The sequence below is a fragment of the Pan troglodytes genome, chromosome 10 (genome assembly GCF_028858775.2).
Source record: "Pan troglodytes isolate AG18354 chromosome 10, NHGRI_mPanTro3-v2.0_pri, whole genome shotgun sequence".
In the NCBI taxonomy this organism is placed as follows: Eukaryota; Metazoa; Chordata; class Mammalia; order Primates; family Hominidae; genus Pan; species Pan troglodytes.
Window position 1 is genome coordinate 102,859,731 of NC_072408.2, and position 24,914 is coordinate 102,884,644.

Sequence of the window (24,914 nt, forward strand, 5' to 3'; positions counted from 1 at the left end):
ACCATTGTACATTTCTTAAAATTGTATATTGCTTTCTATGAAGGTTAAAAGTTAATGATTTTTATGTTAAATGAAAATGATAAAAAGAATGTAGCAACTACACATCTACATAAAAGACAATCTGATTCTTTCCCTGTATCACTTAAAACCATCACATTTCACACTCAAAATCTTCAATCTACTGTCTATCACAATGATTACAAAGGATAACTATATGACCAACCTCAGAAAACTCATAAGCAGACTTTTCCACCTGCTCTTTCTCAGACCACACCAAAGTTCTTGGGCCAATTTGCCTGCAAGATTAAAAAGCTTAATAAAAAAGAAATTCACGGCAAATGATTCATCTGGTTCTAAAAAGTAGTTAATGTCTTGTAGACAAACCTTTACAGTGAGAGTGCATTTACCATGTGCCTATGGGAAAGGGATGAGGTTACATGGCGTGAGCTGCAAACCTGCTGTTGTATATGCAGCAATAGATATGCAGCTCTCTAAGGAGGTACAGGCTGGACCAAAGGAAAAAAACCAAGACATAAGGTGTCCCCAATTAGTTTATTGCCTCTTGTAAGACCTCTTGAGGGTCTCATTTCATCCCTCAATTTCACAACTATAGAAACCCAGTCACAACTCATAAGAAACTTTTTTTTTTTTTTTTTTTTTTTTTGAGACGGAGTCTCGCTCTGTCACTCAGGCTGGAGTGCAGTGGCGCCATCTTGGCTCACTGCAAGCTCCACCTCCCAGGTTCACACCATTCTCCTGCCTCAGCCTCCCTAGTAGCTGGGACTACAGGTGCCCGCCACCACGCCCAGCTAATTTTTTCTTTTTTTTGTATTTTTAGTAGAGACAGGGTTTCACTGTGTTAGCCAGGATGGTCTCAATTCCCTGACCTCATGATCCGCCTGCCTCGGCCACCCAAATTGCTGGGATTACAGGCGTGAGCCACCATGCCCAGCGTTTTTTTTTTTTTTTTTTTTTAAATATACAGGGTCTCATTCTGTTGCCCAGGCTGAGTACAGAGGGGCCATCACAGCTCACTGCAGCCTCCGCCTCCTGGGCTCAAGCAATACTCCCACCTCAGCCTTCTGAGTAGCTGGGACTACAGGCATACACTACCATGCCCGATTAATTTTTTATTTTTTTGTAGAGACATGATCTCACTTATGTTGCCTGGGCTGGTCTTGAACTCCTGGGCTCAAGCGATCCTCCCACTTTGGCCTCCCAAAGTGATGGGATTACAGGCATGAGCCACAGAGCCCAGCCTATAAGACTATTCTAGAACAGGAATGGGTATAAACTTTGTCATGCACTTAAAGGTTGAATACTCTTATATAAGAAGAAACAAATAGAAAATGAAGGAAATCCTGTCAGATGCTATAACGTGGATAAACCTTAAGGGCATTATGACACCTTGAATGAAATAAGCCAGACACAAAGAGATAAAATCATACTGTATGATTCTACTTATGTGAGGTATCTAAAGTAATCAAATTCATAGGAACAGAAAATAGAATGGGTGTTACCAAGGACTGGGCGGTGGGGGAAAGAGGAGCTATTGTTTAATTGGTGCAGAGTTTCAGTTCTGCAAAATGAAAAATTTCTGAAGATCTGTTTCACAACAATGTGGATATACTTAACACTACTGAACCGCACACTTAAAAAGTTAAGTGTGCTTAAAACTAAGAATGAACAAAAAATTAAGAAGGAAGGGCACTTTATTTGTAAAATATTGATAAAATATCTTACATTTCTGTAATATTTGTAGGCTTCCAAGTTCTTTAATATATTTTATCTCATTTGTTTCACATAACCACCCTATGAGGTAGAAAGTCAGACATTATAATTTCAAGGATAAAGAAACAGAGATTGAGAGTGACTTGTTCAAGCTTACATGAGAATCCAGATCTCTAAAGGTAAGAGCATACTCATTTTACAATACTTGAAAAAATAAGGGGTGACTGGTCAAGATTTTTAAATGTAAAATTAATTTGTTGCCTACATTTTAGATTTGAATTTTTCTAGAGCTGTCAGCTTGATATCTTGAGAAATATGCAAATGATTGACCAATTAACCTTGAGAGAAGTTCAAGATGCCTAAGTTTTGATCTTTCCACAAACCTGAAAATTTTTCCAAAAGCTCACCTGCTTTCTAAAGCTCCAACAACTAAAGCAATCAGGTAGCAGGGTATTGGAACCTAAAGAGGGCAAACAAACGCACACCACGTGCTTGCATTAGTGTTCACAAATGTTACACAGTAAGACAATTCATATTTAAAAGTAAGTAAATTCCCTTTCAAATCTCCTAATATTAGTAGGGATAACTTTGCTTTTATACTTCTCAAATAGTTCTCATCTTTAACATATAGCTTGAAATTGTGATACAAAACATTGTTCAAAACATCTATTTGCCTTTTATTCTGCTAGGAACAAAAGCTTCTCACACATGAAAAACAAGGTCATACATACTATTAAAAGGTGCATTTTGAGCATTTCTCAAAAAGTAACCTACAGGAAGCACATTTCCCATATGTTTGCCTTTTTCCTCCTGACTTTTAAAAGGTTTTGGTTTTCTTTTTTTATTCCTTTATGTTTCAAAGCACTATTGGCATGTTGTAGAGGCACACAGAGTTACCCGGCAATAAGTAGATGCCAAAGTTATGGGAGCTTGGAACCACAGAAGCTGCAGTGGAAGTCAAATTATCCATTGTGAGGTCAATTAAGAAAACACACACACACACACACACACACACACACACACTCACGCATGCATACACATTCTGTTCACTGAAGGTCAAAGATACATGTCTAATGACCAGGACTGTAACTCAGTGCTTTTTTGGTCTTGACTCCTCCATTTGTAAACACTCTCAACAGCCACTTGCCCACACTGTAGTACCAGGGCAGGTGAATGCCTAAGAACTCAAAAGAACAGGAAGCCAGCCCCTGAACTGGAGTGAGGAAAAATGAAAACAGGCATGGTCCCTATTCTGTCTCTATAGCAAACCCTCTCTTCAATACAACACTCTGTAAGTAGAACAAAACCCTTTAAAAGCACAAAAGAAAAAAAAAATGAAGAAAACAAAAACCAAAAGCTGTTCTCAAAATTCTGAAATATTTCAAAAGTAATTTTGCCCTCTGGATGTGTACAAGCTAACTGTAGTTTACCGCCAATGAAAACAAAAATCTAGACCCTAGGATCTTACTTTTTGGATGAATTTGTATATTTTCCTGCTTGGGTCTTCTGGGTCAGGTGTTTCTCCATCACGAATAGCACTCATAAGTGCCACCAGTTCTTTAGGGACAGACACCTAATCAAGGAGAAAAATCATTTCTAGTCATAAATAAAAGCTTCTATGTGTCTTAAACCATATATGTAAAATAACCTTTTCTTCCCATTCTTGACTATCTAATAAACAGACTATGAACACAAAAAGTATATACATATACAAAAAGTATATATATACACACACATATATATGAACACAACGTGTATAGATGTGTATATATATGCACACATATATATGTGTGTGTATATATGCACACATATATATGTGTATACATATAAAACACATATACAAAAAGTATATATATACACATATACATATCAGTTTTGTAAATAAAATTAGCAATATGGGAAACTGGCTTCTTTAAAAGTGAATGTGAAATTTCTATCCATTCACCCATGCACATTAAGAGCAGAGTTTTGGTAGAAACTGGATTAAAATCCCAGCTCTGCCACCTAATAACTAACTGCACAAACTTGGGCAAATAAATATAACCCCCGAGCCTCAGTTTCCCCATCAAGTAAGTGTAAAACTTCAAAGGCTTGCTGCAAGGAATAAATAATATAAGTGAAGAGCCCAGCACCATCCCTGGCAATGGCAGCCACCATCCCTGCTCCCCCTACACTCACAAAACAGATTCAAAAGGACGTTATATACTCACTGTAGGACAGAATGGTTTTGAACAATTTTGTTTTGAAAACACACACTTGGAGTTACAAATAGAGGAACCTTTTAAAAGTAGTAACTGTGAAAAACTAAAATTTATTGCTAAAAACTGTCAAATAATTTTCTCTGGAAATCCATACGGAAAAGACCCTTATGCGGCAAACCATATAGTCATTTAACTGTGTATCCTAGCTCCGTGATTCTGAAAGTTTGATTTCTGATGAATGCCAGAATAAAGGACTCCCCCAAGTATTAATGATCAAACAAGAATATATTCCAGTAGGGGCTAGACTTTCATGTTCTTCTTGCATGGCTCAGGACCCAAAGCTATGACTGAGGCAGGCACAGAATTAGAAGTTCCTGAACCAGTGCTACAACAATTGTAGATTCTAAAGCACAAAACTATTCAGGAAATAATTTGGTTCAGCCACCTCCCTTCATTTAGGTGGTGATACGTTATATATATGTGCCAACTGAGGTTGCGAGGTCATAAAACTTGTTCAAGGGTCACATCATTATTTATTTATTTTTTTAGAAATGGGGTCTCGCTATGTCGCCCAGGCTGGCCTTGAACTTCTGAGTTCAAGTGATCTTCCCACCTCAGCCTCCCAAGTAGTTGGGACTTCACGCAGTTATTAAGTGGTGGAGAAGAGCCAGAGCCCTGGGATTCTTTGCCTCCAAGTATAATATATCACTGCACTATCCTAGATGTAATTTGGTTGTGGGATGATTTGGGAAGCAAGAAGGCCCCATAAATATGGGTTGGTCCTCATTCTATTTGCTTGGTCTAAGTAGGTCTAGCCTCCGGGATAGTGATTATTTAGTAATTACAGTTCACCTTTTCCAAAAAGGATTAGCAGTACCTACCAAGGGAATAAGTTGGAATTGCATACAGACAAGTCTGAAATACATGCCCACTAGGCTTATATGGCTACAGAATGCATTTACAGAAACTTAAATCGTGCAAATGTCAATTTTTAAAAGTCAAGTAAAAATTGTTCCTAAGTTCTTATTTTTAGATCCAGGATTCTGAATTTCTTCTTTTTGTTTGTTTGTTTGTTTGTTTTTTGGGTTTTTTTTTGAGACGGAGTCTGGCTCTGTCGCCCAGGCTGGAGTGCAGTGGTGCCATCTCAACTCACTCCAAGTTCTGCCTCCTGGGTTCACGCCATTCTCCTGCCTCAGCCTGCCGAGTAGCTGGGACTACAGGTGCCCGCCACCATGCTCGGCTAATTTTTTGTGTTTTTTTTAGTACAGATGAGGTTTCACCATGTTAGCCAGGATGGTCTCGATCTCCTGACCTCGTGATCCACCCATCTCGGCCTCCCAAAGTGCTGGGATTACAGGCGTGAGACACCGCACCTAGCCCTGAATTCCTTTTTAAAAGTCAGATTGGTTTCCATTTCCTTTTTTTCACAGTTAAAATGTTTAAAACTGCCTTTAAAGTAGAGATTCAGAATGAGTGCCACAGCCTCTTTGTTTACATATTTCAGGTAGAATTTCATTAAGAAAAATAATTCTAGCTCTAGGAATTCAATTATCATCTCTGCTTATCATTTATACCATATTTACTGATATGCATCATTTAATTGAGTTAATAATTCGTAATATTTACCTCTGCAGTATAGGTTAATTTCACAGAAGGAGTGTCCTGACAAGGAAGGATTGCTCTGCAGTGGATGGCCTGAAAAAGGGAGAAACAAGAAGAAATAGCTATTTATCTTTCGCATAAGTCATTAAGAAATCATTAAAAATTGCAGCATTGTTCTTAGACATTAAAATAAAAACAGTCCTCATTTCTTGGGATTTTTTTTTTTTTTGAGATGGAGTTTCACTCTTGTTGCCCAGGCTGGAGTTCAATGGCACGATCTTGGCTCACTGCAACCTCCACCTCCCGGGTTCAAGCGATTCTCCTGCCTCAACCTACCGAGTAGCTGGGATTACAGGCATGTACCACCACGCCCAGCTAATTTTGTATTTTGAGTAGAGATGGGGTTTCTCCATTGTTGATCAGGCTGGTCTCGAACTCCCAACTTCAGGTGATCTGCCCACCTCGGCCTCCCAAAGTGCAGGGATTACAGGCGTGAGCCACCACGCCTGGCCTTTTGGGATCTTTTAAAGTCCAAAAATAGATTCTTGGACTTTTAAAAATCAGATTTTCCATTTTAATCTATGGTTAACCCTCACATTTCAGTTGAAGCATGGAGAAACTCTTAAGCAGTGTTTCCTACTCTATGGTCTGGGTGACAGTAGTGCCCAGTGAGAAGCTTTTAGAAACCTGAGAAAAAAGGGCTCTGTAGCAAAACAGACCTGAGAAGTATGGCATACTGCACCACTGTCTTGCAGAGCCACTAGAATATTAGCCGCCTGAAGGCTCTGAACAGACCTACAATAAAGAAACCTGTTTGATTTCTTACATTTGTGTTAACACAAAACCCATTTCTCTCTGGTTTAACACCTAATGGGATGTCAGTATTCTAACGAACACAGCCTGAGAAATGTTGCTGTAATCTTGACACTTCAATCTTGCAGCAAACCTTGTAAGTAAAACAAAGAAGCAAAGAAGGGAGAAAGAACAGTCTCTTTCAATGCCATCTAGACATATTCATTCATATCATATGCAAAGTGTTTCTGTACTGCCACACCAATCGTTATTAACATTGGTTCCATCCAGTATGGCCACAGGCCAGGTGCCGTGGCTCACTCCTGCAATCCCAGCACTTTGGGAGGCTCAGATGAGAGGATTGCTTGAGCTCTAGAATTTGAGACCAGCCTGGGCAACATAGTGAGACCTTACCTCTACACAAAAAAAATTAGCTGGGCATGGTGGTACACACCTGTAGTCCCAGCTACTCAGGAGGCTGAGGTAAAAGGATCGCTTGAGCCCAGGAGTTCTAGGCTGCAGTGACCCAAGTTCGCACCATTGCACTACAGCCTGGGCAACACAGCAAGACCCTGTCTCCAAAAAAAAAAAAAAAAAAAGAGCACCTACAATCTTATACCCGGTCTGTTTACAAATAAGTCTGTCTACTGCTGGTGAACAATGAAATGAAAACCCAGCCTCATTGAGACAGTCTACTAAACTCAAAGGAATTCTGATATTAACACCCTTCTCTGAAGCTATTACAAATCCTAAACATACTTCATTCCACCACAAGCTTTCTTAAAACCCCCAAACTCCAGGTCTTTTTATTTCAGTTCTAGAAAATTCTCCAAAGATATAGGCTCCCAAATGACCTCTAGATGGATTAAGTAGGACTAGCAGAGCCACCTGGTTCTCTCTCCCAAAATAGAGTTCCAAGACCATGCCTCTATAGTTCCTTAATGGTTTCTAGTTAGGTGACATGGCAATACCAAAGGGGTTTTTAAATGTATTTCATTGGATAAGGCCAAACCCAGGCAAATATGCATACAGAACAACCGTAAGCAAATTCATCAAACAAAATCATGTCTACATGATTCCTATCACCTCAATCATTTATTAATTTAGCTGAAATCTGTTTCCCATATTCCCAACATTGCTGCCAATAAGAAATGGAATAATATATTCAAAATTAACATTTTCATGACTCACAAATCTTGCATTTCTTGCCAACTTTGGTTAATAGACATTCTATTAAGAAATACTGCCTGAAAATCAGATATTTATGAGATACAGATTGTGCAATTTGTACACTCTTGCGTAGAACATTTCATCTCTTCTAGATTATTAAACTGAGGGTTTCTTAGATTAAAAAGATGTTTCAAGTGGCCATAGAAAGTAAACAGGTCTGATTCATATGCTAATTCCTTTTTTAAATGGACTTGTATTGAAATTTGAACCTAACACACAGGAATATTGGGAGGGATGAAACATGTAAAGAATCTAGCACAATGCCTGGAAATAGAGCAAACGTTTAATGAAGTCAGTTCCCTAAATTGTAAATTATTTGATTACTATGAAAAGTAGGTATTTTTTCTTTCAGAAGACAGTTTGAAATGTATTATCCTTGTGACAGGTTATCTCTAATTGTATGGCTCTTTACCCTTAGTTTTAAAACAGAAAACAAAAGTAGTTTAAGTCATGCAATTTTAAAGGTACAGTTAATATATTGATATAATACACACTTTTGTAAATGTGTAAGAAAAATATGGAAAAGCTACATTCCAAACTCAATGGTGGTTACCTCTGGGCAATGGTGTCTGGAAAAGGTTTGGAAATTAAATCTTTCACTTTCCATTTCTTTACTATTAGCATTTTTCATAACCAGTACATATTATTTATTAATTTTTCCTTTCATTTTATGACTATTTACTGAGTACCTACTCTCTGCCAAGTTCTAAGTCAGGCCTAGAGAGTCCAATCTAGGTGGACATATTTCCAAACTGAAAGAAGCTTCTTATTTAAAGTAAGGCATGAGTGTATTAATAGTGAAAGATAAAATGAAAATATATAATTCATCTTATATGTTTTTATAAGATCAATTAATACATTTTATTAGGTAAAACCTACATAATCCATAAAACCACTGTTCATTTTGCTTCATTCAACCATATGTGCTGAAATTTTCTGCATCAGAAATCATTCTGGAATCCTTTTTACCTGGCACTGACTAAAGAGATATGGGTGTTCCTTCCCAGAAGTCTGTTCAGGAGTGAGCCACTGGAGAGCAGAAGATTTTGGAGAGGTCTCAAAAGAAATTTCTATAACAATTTCTTGATTTCTGTATGAAACAAATAAATATATTAGTAGAGTATGATTCCATCTAGTGAAAATTTAAACTCATAATACATACACTGAATAATATAAATAACATAGTATGCATTCTCATCACTGATTGGCAGTAAGCTCTAGGTATGCCACATCCTCAGTGGGTAAGTCTCCTCTCAGTTTTCCTACCTAATTGCCAGCCTGTGGGTCCTTTTACCTCTCCTATGCTAACTGCTAGCGAAGGCTTAATGGCAACTAACAGTGGTTGACTACCCCGTTGTGTGTCACGTACTTTGCATCTGTGATATCATTTAATATTTTATTAGAGTGAAAAAGTGAAAGAAATCATTTTGGGGCTTCAACTACCACAGCAGCAGGTGCCACAGCATGACACAGAGCAGTGCTAGTCTGCAAACTGTTACCGGCCCAGGACAAGACAAGACCAGAAGTTGAGAGTCAGCATTGCAAAACTTTTAGAGTCATTTTTATGTCTGTTGAATCTAATAATAAAAAATGTGTGCTTGTATTTCATCTCTTCTTCCTCATATTTCATTTTTATTGCATTGTACAAAAGTATCAGTCTATGACAGATTGAAGAGGATAAAAATTGGTCCTTTACCCCAGAGAGTTTGAGAAGCACTGATAATAAGGAAACAGCAGAGCTTTAGAGACCAGCAGCCCTGCTGGTGTTCGAATCCTGACTCTATCACTTACTGGTACTGTAAACTTGGGGAAATTATTTGACCTCCCTATGCCACAGTTTCCTTGTAGAATGGGGTGAATACCATCTACCTCACAAGCTAGACTTAAGTGTTTCCCTTCTCTTAAAGGGAAAGAGAAGGCATGAAAACACTGGCCTCTGAACAACTGGGGTAGATCACCCTTGTTCTAGGCCAATAGTTTTCACCCTCTTTCCCCTCAAGAGGTGGCATATACTCCCAATGTGACAATTCTGGTTGCCACTTTCTTGAATAAGTTATTTCTCTAAGGTTCCCTTTCCTCATCTTTAAGTGTAGATTATACCAGCAGGGTTACTGTAAGGATTAGATACAAGAATGCATTTAAAGCACTTATCCCAAGATTGCTGCACTGTAACAGTTCTATCTTTGGCATTATCATTGTCCCATTAATAAATGCAGCTGGCCTCTGGGGCAAGGGCAAGGAGGGTGCAACTTGTAAAGCTGCCCAGGTTATCTTGAAATGCCTTCTTATGATGGCATGCCCCCACCATCACTCTAGATATTAGTAAAAGGATGAATCGTTTAGAAACTAACAGTTCCCAAAGTCCTTGTTGTATTATATACAAACAACATTTTTAGTATCTTAAGTATATATAATTTTAACTGCTGTATCAACTTTAATCTGAACAGAAGATCAGGATAAGTAGTGTACCAATCATTACATATTTACAAACTAAAATTTAAAAAGAAAAAATATTTAAATTAGTTAAGAATATGTTTCCCCATTATTTAGCTGTAAAAGAGAAAGATCATAACATTCATACTTGCTCAAAGCGATAGGAAGAGAGATTTCCATTGGCGATCCCTTGTAACTTTGTCTCTCTCCAAGAGCATATTTGACTTCTTGTCCATTGATCACTACTTTTTCTATTGTAAGGTCCTTTGTATCCAAAACCTAAAATTAATATTTTTAAATAGTAAGAAAATAGTTTCATTTACCAGAAAAAACTCATATTAGATATAGGCTACAACAACTATTTGCTTATGGAGAGTAAAATACAGAGTGAAATTAGAAGAATTAAAGAGTCAAAAGCTAGTCTAGGTCTCATTTTTTGGGACTCTAAGCATCTTGAAAATTTTTGGGTTCTAAGATTTGCATATATATTGTTAAATAACCCTAGGACAGTCACACAAATTTTGGGCTTTAAGTAAAAGTCAAATCTAAATCAAAATATGTTTGCTTCTGACTCCTAAAATTTTCTCTATTATGAAAAACTTTATCTATAACTTAAGTTTCTTTCACTCTGGCTCCTCAATACATTACACAATATATTTCCTCCTAGAACTCATGTACTTTCAAACTTCATGTTCGTTAAGCAAATCAGCAAACTGTATATCACTGTGGTTGTATCTAGAAAAAGCCCAACCTGGTATGGCAACTCAGACCAAATGATTCTGCAGAGGATTGGGAGGCCATATCTACTTGCCATGGCCAATTAAGGACAACTGCTTTGGGCATGAAGGAGTGGCATCAAGTGTCAGAGTATTTTCTATCCCCCAAATCCTGAGCCCTACAAATCATACTCTTTAATTATCTCTCAACTAATCTCTTGTCCTAGAATCTTGAACCTTCCTATGCCACAAGACTGTTTCTTAACAACATAAACAAAATTCTACTTGATGGATCTACCCACTAAATATTCTAGTTTTCCTCCTTCCTTCCTTAAACTCCAAGGGAGTTTTTGACTGCTATGACTACTACTTCTACTTCCTCATTAATCATCCTCCCTTTCCCCTTCTTCCATCTGGCTTCTTGCTATTGAAAGGGCAGCCCCCACCCCGATCAACAAAGTCTTTTCTGTCCAATAACCTTGACCTCTGTCTACTCACAGCCCTTATGGACCATGTCATCTGGTTAAAACCCCTTCCTTCACTTCTTTGCCTGTACACATACATCATAAATGGTTCTCTATTTGTCTAATGTTTTTTTCCTTTCCCCTCCTTTATTCCAATTCAAAAATATGGATATGTCCCAATGTTCCAGCCCCGGTCCTTTGATTTTCTTGCCATATCCTTCACTCCCTAGCTCTTACTCATGCCCACATCTTCAACTAGTGTCTCTGTGAAGATGCCTGCCATTCTAGTTCTACAGTTGTATTCCCTCCCCAGGACCTCAGTCTAATCGCCTGCTCAACATTTCCATGGGACATAGCACCACACATTGAATAGGCTTCTAAAAATTCCAAAAATGATTTTTATACTCCCTGAATCAGATTTCTCCCCAGATTTCTTGATTCTGTTAAAAGAACTCTTCCAGTTACCTAAGGTTTGATCCCATTTCCCAACCCCACACAGCCACTTAAAAGTTGTTCTTTCACAATGTCTTCATACTTTTCCTTTCTTTCCACTACTAACCCAGGTCAGGCCCTGGACTGGTAGAACTGCTTTCTACCAGATCTCCCTACCTCTGGCATTATTTTTTTCCTTTTCTGAAATCTGACCTGGCTACATGTGAGGCCAAGAACCAGCCATTTCCCAGCTGCCCCTGGGTACTTTCTTTTGGGGGTACCTCATCTGTTATCCTTACTCTAAATTAGTAGAAGATACGGTTTATATCTTATTTAAAATAATAGGGTTACTCCTTCATATTCTAGTACCTCTCTAGTCTCTTCATAGTCTAGTACCTAGTTCTGAATAGCTATTCAGAATAGCTAACTTGTTTTAAAAACTTGATTTGAGTATCTTGTGTTTATAACACATGCTTATATAGATGAATTAACTGGGTCATTTCCCAGTGGAACATATTCTGTTTTCTATATTGGCTAAACTTTCCAAATCTGTTCAGAATCAGAAGTGTCATAGTGACAACTATTTTTTGTGAAACGTTTTGATATCCCCTGTGTCTGTTATAGCTCTTGGCCCTACCCTTTCCTATAATACTTACTGTACTGCATTATAATGATTTCTTTTTCCATTAGACTAAGGGTTCTAAAACAGAGAATGTTACTTAGGTCTGTATTCCCAGGGTTTAGCACTCTGCCTCAAAAACACTAGGTGTCAATTAATGCATGAAGTAGGTCCTAGACCAAGAGAAAACAAAAAATGCAATGTTTAAGCTGTATTATCTCAAGTCCTAAGTCTCAACTATCATTTGCAAACTACTTTTTAAAATTCCCCTTCAAATTTCAGCGATGTTATTTTTTAAAAAATAGTCAAAAACTGTAATAAGAAAGAAAAATAAACTGGACTGTTGACAAGTTGGATTTAGTACTTTTTAAGAAACGTGTTAAGCATCAACAGCTCTACTAATTATAGGATATAATTTATATGTTTCACAGTATCCTCTTTGAACAATACCCTCCATCCCCCTAAAAAGCAGCTGTACTTCTCAGTAGCTGGTCAGTTGACATGGAATAGATATCTGATTCCTTTTTTGCACAGGCTGGTAGGAAGCTCCATGTCAACCCTGTGGCCCACTTCTTTTAAAGTATAGAGAGCTTTATGCCATGGGTTTTGTTTCTCCTATCCTTATTCTCTCTTCCTGCAAATTATTTAATTATTTTTAATCTTATACTATATATGTTGCTTCAAGCAGTCTCAGTCCTTTCTAGAACAAAGCAGAGTTTTTTTTTAAAAAAGCTTTATGCCTCATTATGATGTCTAAATTTACATTTTCTACTTGCTACGTGCAGGGATATGATGGAAAAAAATAAGTTTATGTGTGAAACACAAAGCTAAAACTAAAAAACCACCTTGATTTGATTCCCAGTTGAGCCATTTACTTAGTGAAAACAAGATGGTTTGCAGTCAGAAATACCTATTGTTATCTGCTGGCTTCTGCCTTGGCCATGGCACTAAAACCTCTTGAGCCACTAACCAAAAGAACACCTAAACATTTCTGAAGGTTTCAGTGAAAAGAAACAAATGTATGAAAGTTATCATAAATTTGGAGGATCAAACTTCAGTGTAAATAACCCAAAACTTGAAAAGAATTTTAGAAAGCTTAGAATTTGTCCGATTAAGGCTTCTTCAGCATTCCTCAACATCACAAACTCTAAGAACAGAGAGGAAAAGAAGACATGACGTCTCTCCTGATTCCGCACTGGCACTGGGTCTTCCCATCTCACCTCTGAAATACAGCTGGCACTATTATCAATGTAGCCCATGTTAAGCTTAGGCACTGTTTTCTAATTGAAATCATCCATTAATCAAACTTTTGAATGTCCTCTACATGCCAGACATAGACTATACTAGGAAGTTGAGATACAAAGAGTTATGAAACACAGTCTCTACATTCAAGAGTCCACAATCTAGTGGAGGAAAGCAACAAGTTAACTTTAAATAAATATTAATTAACTAATTAATGAGGATAAGCTCCTGGTCTAAGGCTTTTGTCATAAATAAGCAAACAATTATAAACATGTTATTTTGTACCATAAATTGCCTTCCTTGTATAACATCTAACATTATTATAATTCCAGGCTCTAATTTGCTAAACAGACATGCCAACCAGAAATCACAATTTTAAAACCTTCTTTTCTCTAGATTTGGGGAATGTAAAAACAATGAGCAGATTTTTAGATTGGGACATTCTTTTCAAAATTTAAACATCCTGACTCTTGCTTACTTATAGAACAGAGGTAAAGTTTTTATTTTACAAAAGTGATGAGAACACATGGCCACACAGTGGGGAACACACACTGGGGCCTACTGGAGGGTGGAGTGTAGGAGAAGGGAAAGGATCAGGAAAAATAACTAATGGGTACTAGGCTTAATACCTGGGTGACAAAATAATCTGTACAACAAACCCTCATGACACAAGTTTACCTATGTAACAAACCTGCACATTTGAAGTACACCTGAACTTCAAATAATAAATTTTTTTAAGTTTTTATTTTACAAAACAAAGGTAAGTGTGAGGTCACATTAAGCAGCAAAAAGCTATAAAAATTTTCATTCTTTTACTTTTTTCAGCATAGTTTATAATTTAATTTTTTAAAATAAAGGTGAAGAACAAGAACTTTCCAGTTAACTGAGAGCTTTGAGTGGGTTTGGGGCTTAGTCAAGGTTTTATTATATCTTAAACCAATTGGAATATTTCTTCTGAAATATATGTTGCAGCTAAAGATTCAAGGAAGAATTTGCTGTTCATATATTAGAAAAACCTGTTTAAATTTCTTCCACTAGCGACCTCGGTTTTGGTTTGCAATTATTCACATCTGAACACAAGTGTCCTGAATTGCTTAATTTTTAAATCTCTAGTACTTTTGAATGTAGGACATATAAACACATGTTCAAATATGGCAGTCCCACAGTGTGGTTTTTCTGTTTTTATTATTATACTTTAAGTTCTGGGGTACATGTGCAGAACGTGCAGGTTTGTTACATAAGTATACACATGCCATGGTGGTTTGCTGCACCCATCAACCCGTCAGCTACATTAGGTATTTCTCCTAATGCTATCCCTCCCCTAGGCCCCTACCCCCAACAGGCCCTGGTGTGTGATGTTTCCCTCCCTGTGTCCATGTGTTCTCATTGTTCAACTCTCACTTATGAGTGAGAACATGCGGTGTTTAGTTTTGAAACTGCATTGAAATAGGACTTCAGCCCTGCCCAGGCAAAGTTGCTACTGCAATTAAAGATAGCATGGTACTTCAAGAAGACCAAAGTGCGATCTGCAAGGAAATAGATGCCTTCCTGCTTATAATATCTTTCTTTTCTTTCTTATAGTAGTTTTGTTGATTACCTATCAGTACATAGAGGAATCGACCTATTTTTCAAATCAATCAGTTTAGCAAAATGTTGAAGGACGAAGAGTAAGAAAGTACTTATTAGTTCATATTAATGAAATCAAAATGCAGATCTTTTCTACACAAGTAGGAAAAAGAGGCCTGAAAGCCACCAATTCTTATCTGCCCGATCTGATCTGATTGCTTATTGATGTGCTTTAGTAGATTTCACCATGCTACACTGTGTAAAATACGCATGTAGCATCCTGCCCTGGTGAAGAAGCCGAATTTGGCTGTCTTTTCATGACCCTCTTATTTTTAAAATGATCTTCTATGAAATTCTTCAGGTGAAAGGTACCTTCAGGTGAAAGGTATAAACCAAATACTATCGGGCAATTTGAGCAAGAACATTAAATATAGGTTATGATACAGATAAAATCATTGAATAATATTCCATGAATCTACAACCTTTCTTCATTCCAATGGTTATAGAGTTTGTAGAAGTATGTGTTTTCTAAGTGAAATAACTACTTGGCTCCTTGGAACCAACTATTAAAAAAGCGTATTGAATCATACTTAGAAAATTTGAATGTCCCATCCGTTCTTAAATTATTAGAAGAAAGTTGATAAGATTAAAAAGTAGAAAGGACCCTGAAGAGAGAGAGCTGCGCCTAGAGTTAGCAAGCAGGGACTGTTAGTTTCAAAGTACGGCGGAAAGAAGAGGCCTGCCCGGCCGGGGCTGGAAATCCTAAGAGGCTTGAAAACGACTAGCAGGGAGATCCAGGGAACTAGGAGGGAGACGGATGGGTGGTGCCCTGCAGACCTGTGGATTGAAATAAGGGTTCCCGGGAGGCAACCGTGGGATCAGGGATCGACATGACATGGGATCTGAGACTTGGGTGAGATTGTTGACTGAGGAAGGTGCCCAGGGGGCTGGGAAAAGTCTGGGGCCTGAAGAAGGGGGTTCTGGGCCGCAGGCCGAAGCAATGGGGAGGCCATGGAGTAATTAGAGCCAGGAACTAAAATTATGGGGGCTACTGCAAAGATGACACCTAAGGGCTGGGTGAGTTGAGAGGAGTGGACGAGGCGCTGGATGTGCCCAGGGACCTCGGAGAGAGGATCCGGGCGAGGGGCGGAGGAGACATACGTATAAGTGGGGGGTGAGGGAAGGGATGCAGAGGCGTAAGCGGGGTTGAGAAGGGGTGCTGTGAGAGATCTGGGGGCTGAAGAGAAGTGCACAACATGAGTTGGATGGGGACTACAGAAGAGCAGACGGGGACGTGGGGCTAGGCAGGGGCCGCGGCGGGGTGAGCCGGAGATCCGGGAGCCCGCAAGGACTAGGGGCAAGGGGCAGGGAGCCCGGGAGAGGCGGGCACTGGGCAGGCGCCCCACTGTACCAGGCTGCGCAGATTGTCCTCCTGAGACTGGACCGTGAGAGCAGCAGTCCCGGTCAGCGTCCGGCGAGTAAAGTCGACGCTGCAGCGCAGGTGCAGGTGCTTGGTCCGGCAGACGGAAGCCGGAGAGGCCAACGAACAGGTATCCACTATCTCGGGCATGGCTCTGGGGGATCACACAGCACAGCGACCTACAGCCCAACGCTCAGCTACCAGACTCGTCGATAGAGAACCTGAGGAGGAGGGAGAGAGGTAAAGAAGAGGAGGAGGGATTCGCGGTGCACGCCGGGAAAGGAAGTTTCTTAAAGTCAGACGAGCGTTGGGGGAATGGGTGAAGGAACTACAAGTTCCATGGTGCCGCGCGGCAAGCGGGCGCTTGGCTACCTGGGAGCGTATGTGTTAGGGATGTTGAGGGGGACCAAGCGTGCGCCTGGAGCTGAAGAAGAGGAGGGGAGTAGGGGCAGTTAGAAGGGTGGCCGAAGGGAAATGATGAGAATGGAGGGGGAGATAAAACTGAACACTACCATTTTGGCTCTGTTCAACTTTCGTGGAAGCTGTGGTGGCAAACATAAGAAAATCAGGTTCATCGGTGTTTGCATGTAGCGGGGGGGCGGAGCAAAAACGTAGAAAAGGCCTATCACAAGACCTTCTTTTGTGCAGTTCCTCGTTAGTATAGTGGTGAGTATCCCCGCCTGTCACGCGGGAGACCGGGGTTCGATTCCCCGACGGGGAGGCATAATAATTGTTTTTGTTCCAGCTGTAAGTAATTCAAGGTTTAAACAGTTGTTTTGTCAGTTTCGGTGTTTATTATGTACATCCCCAGAACCTGCATCTCTCAAACGGAGAAAGCCAACATTCCCATCTTAGAAACTAATGAATTTCTATAAAAGTTATGCACTGGTCGCAATGGGAGTGCAGAGCTGGGACATCTAGCTCAGCTCTGGGGCCCTTGTGGCAGGTGAAGGAGGATTGAAGGATGCCTTGCCTTTAGGGTGGGGCCACAAAATTAAAACTGGAAAAATTGGAAGAGGCTAGGTTTCGAAGGACCTTAAACAGGTGGCCTTTTAATCCTGGGTGCATTAATGGGGGACCCACTGAAGAGTTTTCAGCAGGGGACTGATAAAGCATGGTCAGACTCATGTTATAAAATGCGGTATCAAAACCATTAGCAGGAGATTTAGGAAACTATTAAAATGGCTCAATCAGAAGATGCTGGGGGCCTGACATAGGTAAGTAGTAAGTTAGGATAGAGAGGAAGGAATGAATGGAAGGAATACTTAGATAAGTGGATTCACGGATTGAGAGGAGACAAAGGTGGCCCAGGCTTTTGGCTTCAGTGGCTGGCTAGTCATTAACCAGAGGTAGTAGTCTATATGAAGAGGACAGTATGTTAGGCTGTACTTGCATTGCTATAAATACCTGAGACTGGGAAGAAAAGGGGTTTAATTGGTTTACAGTTACGCAGGCTGTACAGGAAGCATAGCTCCGGTATGCTTCCAGGTATGCCTCAGGAAGCTTACAATCATGGCAGAAGGTGAAGAAGGGGCAGGCCTCTACATGGCCCGAGCAAGAGCAAGAGATTGCGGGGCCGGTGCCACACACTTAAACAATCAGATCCCACAAGACACTGTGGCGAGGACAGCACCAGGCCACGAGGGATCTGCCCCCGTGACCCAAACACCTCCCACCAGGCCCCACCTCCAACACTGGAGATTATAATTCGACATGAGATTTGGTAGGGACATATATTCAAACTAAATCAGACAGATTTAAGGGGAAGATGCTAAATTCAATTTTGGACATATGAAATTTGAGAACCTATGGGAGTCGAAGCGGAGATGTCCATGAGTCACTTGGATATTTAAGTCCATAGCTCTGGGGAAGTGCCAGGTAGACATGACCACGTCACATAACGTGGTGGATGAAATTATGACAGTGGGTAAGCTCAACCCAAGAAGAGTGTGTAAAGAGAAGGGTAATGAAAACAGGTTGGAAGCTGAGAGAACACCAGAATTTATTGTTTTAAAAAGGGCTAGAGGAAGAGAAACCCATGAAATAAACCAGAAAGAGCCAACCAACAATGCCAGATGCAGTCCCGAGGACCACCGAAGTAAGAAGTGAAAATTCTCTAGATTTGGCAGTGGGGTGAGAATGGGGAAGGTGGTGATTTTGTTGACTGTCGTGATTTGGTTGAAGATGGAAGCCAGAGAGTAGTGGATTGAGCAATGAAGAGAAGAGGGAGGTGAAGCATAAACCACTGTCAAGTTGCTTGGCCAATGTGAGAAGGGAAGATAAAGGGGAAGCTAGAGAGGAATGCAGCATTGAGAAAGCTTTTTTTTTTTTTTTGAGACGGAGTCTCGCTCTGTCGCCCAGGCTGGAGTGCAGTGGCGCAATCTCGGCTCACACAAGCTCCGCCTCCCGGGTTCACACCGTTCTCCTGCCTGAGCCTCCAAGGACTACAGGCGCCCGTCACCAAAACCGACTAATTTTGTGTGTGTGTATTTTTAGCAGAGACGGGGTTTCACCGTGTTAGCCAGGATGGTCTCCATCTCCTGACCTCGTGATCCACCCACCTCGGCCTCCCAAAGTGCTGGGATTACAGGCGTGAGCCACCGCGCCCGGCCGAGAAAGTATTTTTTTAATGTTTGCTTTTTAGGGCAAGAGAAAACTTTAACATGTTTAGATATACAGGTGAAAGGGCTTCTGGAGAAGAGGAAAGTTTCTGCAGAAGGATCGACTCAGAGGCAAAAAGGTAGAGAAGAAGAAGAAAGTAAAGATTTCAAAGGTGTGAGGGATAGTTGATGGGTTGAGCATGCTGGTATGGTTCAATTCTCTATCAAAAGTGACGAAACTTAGCTCCAGCAACAACAACAAAAAACTGCTATATTTCTGGATATCCTTGTGTTGGCCCCTGCAAGCCAAAGGAAAATAAAATAAAACAAAAAAATCCCAAACTATGAAATCTAATACCTTACACATGCATAGGTCCTAATTCATAGGGTGTAAGAATTTGTCATCAACATTTGCATTTTCGGATTTTTTTGGCAAGTGTCCTGTTGCCCAGGCTGGATACAGTGGCATGATCATGGGTAACTGCACATTCAACCTCCTGGACTCGAGCGATTCTCGTGCCTCAGCCTCCAAGTAGCTGGGACTACAGGCGCCCGCCACCACGCCTGGCTAATTTTTATATTTTTTGTAGAGATGGGGTTTTGTCATGTTGCCCAAGCTGGTCTCAAACTTCTGGGCTCAAGGGATCCACCTGCCTTGGCCTTCCAAAGTGCTGGGATTACAGGTATGAGCCACCACACAGAGCCGCAAACATTTTTTGAGGTCACCAAATCTAGGGTGACAAATACAATAGATACCATAGAATTCATTTAGTCAAATAATACACAATCAAATCATCTTATTTATCTAGTATGGAGAAAGGATAGTTTGTTTTAATAAGAACTTCATTATCATCATCTTCAATTATTGATTACCAGGAACCCACAGAGTTTATGCCACTTGTGTTTAAATAAAAATATCCACACACAACCACAAATAAATTCCTCCATTAATATATTCATCAAAAAATAAATTACAGTAGGAATTGTTTTCTGAGATACCACTCACCCCAAATATAGAATGTACAAAATTTGCAATTTACAAGCAATTGGAGTATTATTGATATCCAATGGGGAATTGAGAATGCTTCAAAAAATGAGGCTTTCCACTGCATCTATAAAAGAAGGGTAAGGCTGGGCACAGTGGCCCACACCGGTAATCCCAGCACTTTGGGAAGCTGAGGCAAGCAGATTGCTTGAGCCCAGGAGTTCGAGTTCAGCCTGGGCAATGTGGTGAATCCCTGTCTCTACAAATAATAGTAATAATAATAATAAAAGAAGGGTAATATCAGGGTTTACTTACCAAAGGAGACTTAAAGATGAAAAGATGATCTATATAAAATATTATGAAAAGAAATAATACCTATATTTATAGAGCCATATGAACAGGAAGAATTCCAGCCCTGCTCTTCACCTGGAAAAGTTACTTAATCCCTCAATCCCCTCAGGATAATTGAGGCACCTGTGGCCCGTGCAGTTGTTGAAAAGATGAAATGAGATAAAGTATGGGAACTGCTTGGCACTGTGATTGGCACAGATTGGGCATTTGTTACATGTTAGCTAATATGATCATTGCTGTTGGCTTTTATTTTGTCTATTTGAACCACTGTAATGTTATTTTTCCTTGTTGTGTTAGCAAGAGCTTTTAGGACAACCTGGGAAGTGAGAAGCAACCACGGTTTGTACAGCAAAACAAGTCACACCAAATTAGGCCTCTAAAAAGGAATGGCAACATTAGCAAAGATATGTTTTGAAATGCATTTACGGGAAATTTCAATTGTTGCACAAATACTTCCCTTAAGAGGGCAAAAAGATTTTACATTGTTTTCTCCCCTTCCTTTACATATACCTTTCCTTTCTTGAAATAGTCGATGTAATTTGCAGATATTTATTAAATGCATTCTACTACACTGTGCTACCTAGAAAATAATTGGGGAAGGTTCTGTCTTACCTCTTGGATAATTTATACTCTAGTACCCAGCTGTACTAATGACCTAAGACAACATGGTGTTAAGAGGAGACTAAGGCCCAAGAAAAACTATACATGAAATTCTAGAGGGACAAGTTCTATCCCTTTGGAGAAAGTCAAGAATAACGTCATGATTAACATAGCATTTGAGATGGGATTTGAGGACGAGCAGAATATTAATAGGAAAAACGGTAGCATTGAGCATGGGGAGTGGGAGGTGAGCAGATTTTTCAGGTGGACTTAGCAGGAATCAAGGCGTGGGGCCAGAAGTAGAGATGTGTTTAGGAAAGAACAATTCTGAAGGTACAAAGTCCTACAAGTTAATGCAGTGCCCTCACACACTCCTCAATAATCTGCCTTTCTTCTTTCCTCTCCAGGTTATACATCTGGCATGATAGAGATCATTAGTTGTCTCCTAATACCTATATATCTTTTCATCCTTAGTAGTAAAACCTTCCATGTTTAGCTGGACACATGGCCACCCGGAAGTAGACATTTCCCAACCTTCTTTGCAGTTAGGCCATGCCATTAAGTTCTGTCCAATGGAATGTAAGTGGAATTGTCAATTATGACTCCCAGGAAGTGTCCTTAACAGTAACTTTATTTTCTTTTTAACCTTTTCTCTATTCTTTTCCTGGAATGTAGATAAGATACATTGATGGCTAGAGCTCTGACTACCATGTTGTATCATGATGTTGGAGCCATGTGCTGAGAGTGGTGGAGCAGCAAGGTAGAAGGAGCCATGAGCTGGAAATAGCCAGGTCTCTGGGGATCATGGAAACCCCATGTGAACTGCTCTGAATTTCTCAAAGAAATAAATTTCTACTTTGTTTAAGACAGTGTTATCTGGGGTTTTCTGTCCTTCACAGGGAACTCAATCTTTACTAAGACTCCTGGTCTCAGTTGGGTGAGTTTATCAGTTTTGCCCCAGATACTTGCCCTTATCTGTTGGTTTTCCACCACATTATCGTGGACAGATCTTTCTTCCTTCTTGCTTGTGTTATCTGCTAGAGCATTCTTTCTAATGTAATCGTCTCACTCCCCTGCTTAAAATCCTTCAAGGTCTTACTAACATTGCCAGTTGATATTATCTGCCTTTTTTGATTTAAGGCCCATTTTCAAATACTAGAATTTTTGGCATACAATCCAAGGGATTAAAAGATGAATGTAAGCTTTTTTTTTTTAAAGAAAGCTTTGGCAAATTTTTTTTTAAATAACCAGTTATTCACAGTGTATTATAATATTATATTTGTATGCTTTTATGATTTTTTAAATCTGAAATTATATTAAAATGAAAGATGAGTCTCATTTCTTGTATAAGTTCACTTTTTTGTTGTTGTTATTTTGGCATTTGATGTTTGTAAGAGTTGAGAATCCTAATTTTCTGAGAAATGACATGGAAGACTGCAGCAGTACCTCTGGACTCCACAGTTGGGTGCTCTTCGAGACCATGTTGCCATTTAAACAGAATGGTTTCCTCCCTTTGCTCTGCCTGCTGATGTGGTCTAGCTAGCTCCTGATTAAACTCTGCCTCTTGCCTCTTTTTTACAGAAATGTGTATCCTCTACATGCATCAAAACATCACACTATACCCCATAAATACATACACTTTTTATGTCAATTAAAAAAAAAAAAGAAATGTGTATCCCCCTTTACACCAAGTTAAATCACTCAGCTTATTATCTTCAAAGTAGTATAAACCCCCAGTTGTTGTTTTTGAGGCGGAGTCTCTCTCTGTCGCCCAGGCTGGAGTGCAGTGGCACGATCTCAGCTCACTGCAAGCTCCGCCTCCCGGGTTCACGCCATTCTCCTGCCTCAGCCTCCTGAGTAGCTGGGACTACAGGCGCCTGCCACCACACCCGGCTAATTTTTTGTATTTCTAATAGAGATGGGGTTTCACCGTGTTAGCCAGGATGGTCTCAATCTCCTGACCTCGTGATCCGCCCACCTCGGCCTCCCAAAGTGCTGGGATTACAGGCGTGAGCCACCGCCGTGCCTGGCCATAAACCCCCAGTTTTAAATTAAACATTTCTTTTTTTTTTTTTTTTGACAGGGTCTTGCTCTGTTACCCAGGCTGAAGTGCAGTGGCACGATCTCAGATCATTGCAACCTCTGCCTCCTGGGCGCAAGTGATCCTCCACCTGAGCCTTCTGAGTAGCTGGGACCACAGGCACAAGCCACTACGCCGAGCTAATTTTTGTATTTTTAGTTAGTTAGTTAGTTTGTTTGTTTGTAGAGACAGGGTTTTGCCATGTTGCCCAGGCTGGTCTCGAGCTCCTGAGCTCAAGCAATGTGCCTGTCTCAGCCTCCCAAAGTGCTGGTATGGCAGGCCAGGTCCACTAACGCAGGCCTCCATAACAACTGTTTCAGTACTGACTGAGTGGTTAAATTAAATATTAAAAGTCAGTACCCTTATACGAAGGCTGGAATGTAACAAAAGCCCACCAAGAGTTTTGCCTAGGCCTTTCCTGAACCTTAAAGCATGATTAAACAAGTTTATTGGGAGTCTGAAGGAACTCCCCAAACCTCCATGATTTAGCAGGAGACAAGATAAGGGTAATCACCCCAGCACCTGCACCCATTTAGATTAATTTACTGACGCTCCACAGGAAGGTCTTCAAGACTCAGACCTTAGTTATAGACGGAAAGAAGTTAATCACTTACGTCTTTAGATGAATGCACACTTACGTATAGACATATAGCTTAGAAGGTATATAAGCTCTGGAAAACTGTAATTTTGAGTTGGTCTGGTGATAATTTCCAGGCCTTCTCCTTAGAAAAAAATAAAGGTCACTATTCCTGTAACCGGTTACAGAAATAAAAACTCGCTTCCTCCCCAGTTCACCTGCATCTCATTATTGGGCCACGAGAAACAGCAGCCTGACCCTCACTTTGGTCTGAGAACACTGCGATTACAGACGTGAGCCACCATGCTCAGCTAAATCAAACATTTCTATATATTGGCCCACAGCAATGTTCATGATTGATAAATGACCAGTCTTACTGTGGCCACCAGTTCTGTGAGGATCTTGATCCTGCTTACCATTCCCATCTCATACTTCATTCTTCCCCCAAAGCACTCTGTCCTTGGACTGCACCTTCCCATCAGCCTATCTCACAACTCCACTTCTTCGCTTTTGTGTTATTTCTCCAGAAACATGTTGCTCCTCTTTGCTTTCTCCACATTCTGCCTAGAAAACTCCCTGACGCAACCTGCAGTAGTTGGCAAAGTGAGAACATGTCGGATAGACCCGGGAGGTGAATTGAAGGGGTAGGCAGGGACTCGAAAGAACCTCACATGCCTTGAGAAGGAGCTTGGAACTTACCTTTAAGGCTGCAAGAAGTCGACGAGTCTTAACTGGGATAATGCATGGTCGGTACTTGTCTTTTAGAAAGATTTCTCTGTGGCAGCATGGGAGACAGATTAGAGGAGGTGTAGACAGGAGGAGAGAAAATAAACTCCCAAGCCCATGCATCCTCTTGCCCTCTTCCCTTGTTGCTTTAAAAGACAAACATGCGCCTGTAGTCCCAGCTACTCGGGAGGCTGAGGCAGGAGAATGGCGTGAACCCTGGGGGGCGGAGTCTGCAGTGAGCTGAGATCGAGCCCCTGCACTCCAGCCTGGGCGACAGCGAGCCTCCGTCTCAAAAAAAAAAAAAAAAGACAAACATGTAGTTCTTTTCCATTTAGAGAGTTTTATTGGCGATTATTATAGGAAAACAGACTGGAGAGAGAATAAAAGTAGGAGCTGCAGCAATTCTCAGGTGAGAGATGATGGTGGCTTGGACCCAGGAGTCAGCAGTAGAATTAGTAAGAAGTGATCAAATTCAGCATAAATTTTGAAGGCAGACCTACTAGGATTTCTTGGCAGTTTAGATATGGAGTATGAGGGAAAGGGAGGA

The 24,914-nt window shown here is 40.3% G+C and overlaps 1 protein-coding gene across 2 annotated transcripts in view; it reads right to left on the bottom strand.

The window, feature by feature from the left end:
* LTA4H (leukotriene A4 hydrolase) overlaps positions 1-16,803 on the bottom strand; it is a 34,984-nt gene extending 18,181 nt beyond the window's left edge. The window contains exons 1-7 of one of the 2 annotated variants that reach the window (XM_063784791.1): positions 16,440-16,803; positions 10,138-10,268; positions 8,526-8,646; positions 5,559-5,627; positions 3,200-3,304; positions 2,139-2,191; positions 224-296 (exon numbers count right to left, since the gene is read on the bottom strand). In XM_063784791.1, coding sequence (XP_063640861.1) covers positions 224-296; positions 2,139-2,191; positions 3,200-3,304; positions 5,559-5,627; positions 8,526-8,646; positions 10,138-10,268; positions 16,440-16,598 — 711 coding nt within the window. In that variant the 5' untranslated portion in view covers positions 16,599-16,803. 2 annotated transcript variants of the gene reach the window in all.
* Between the last annotated feature and the right edge of the window lie 8,111 nt (positions 16,804-24,914).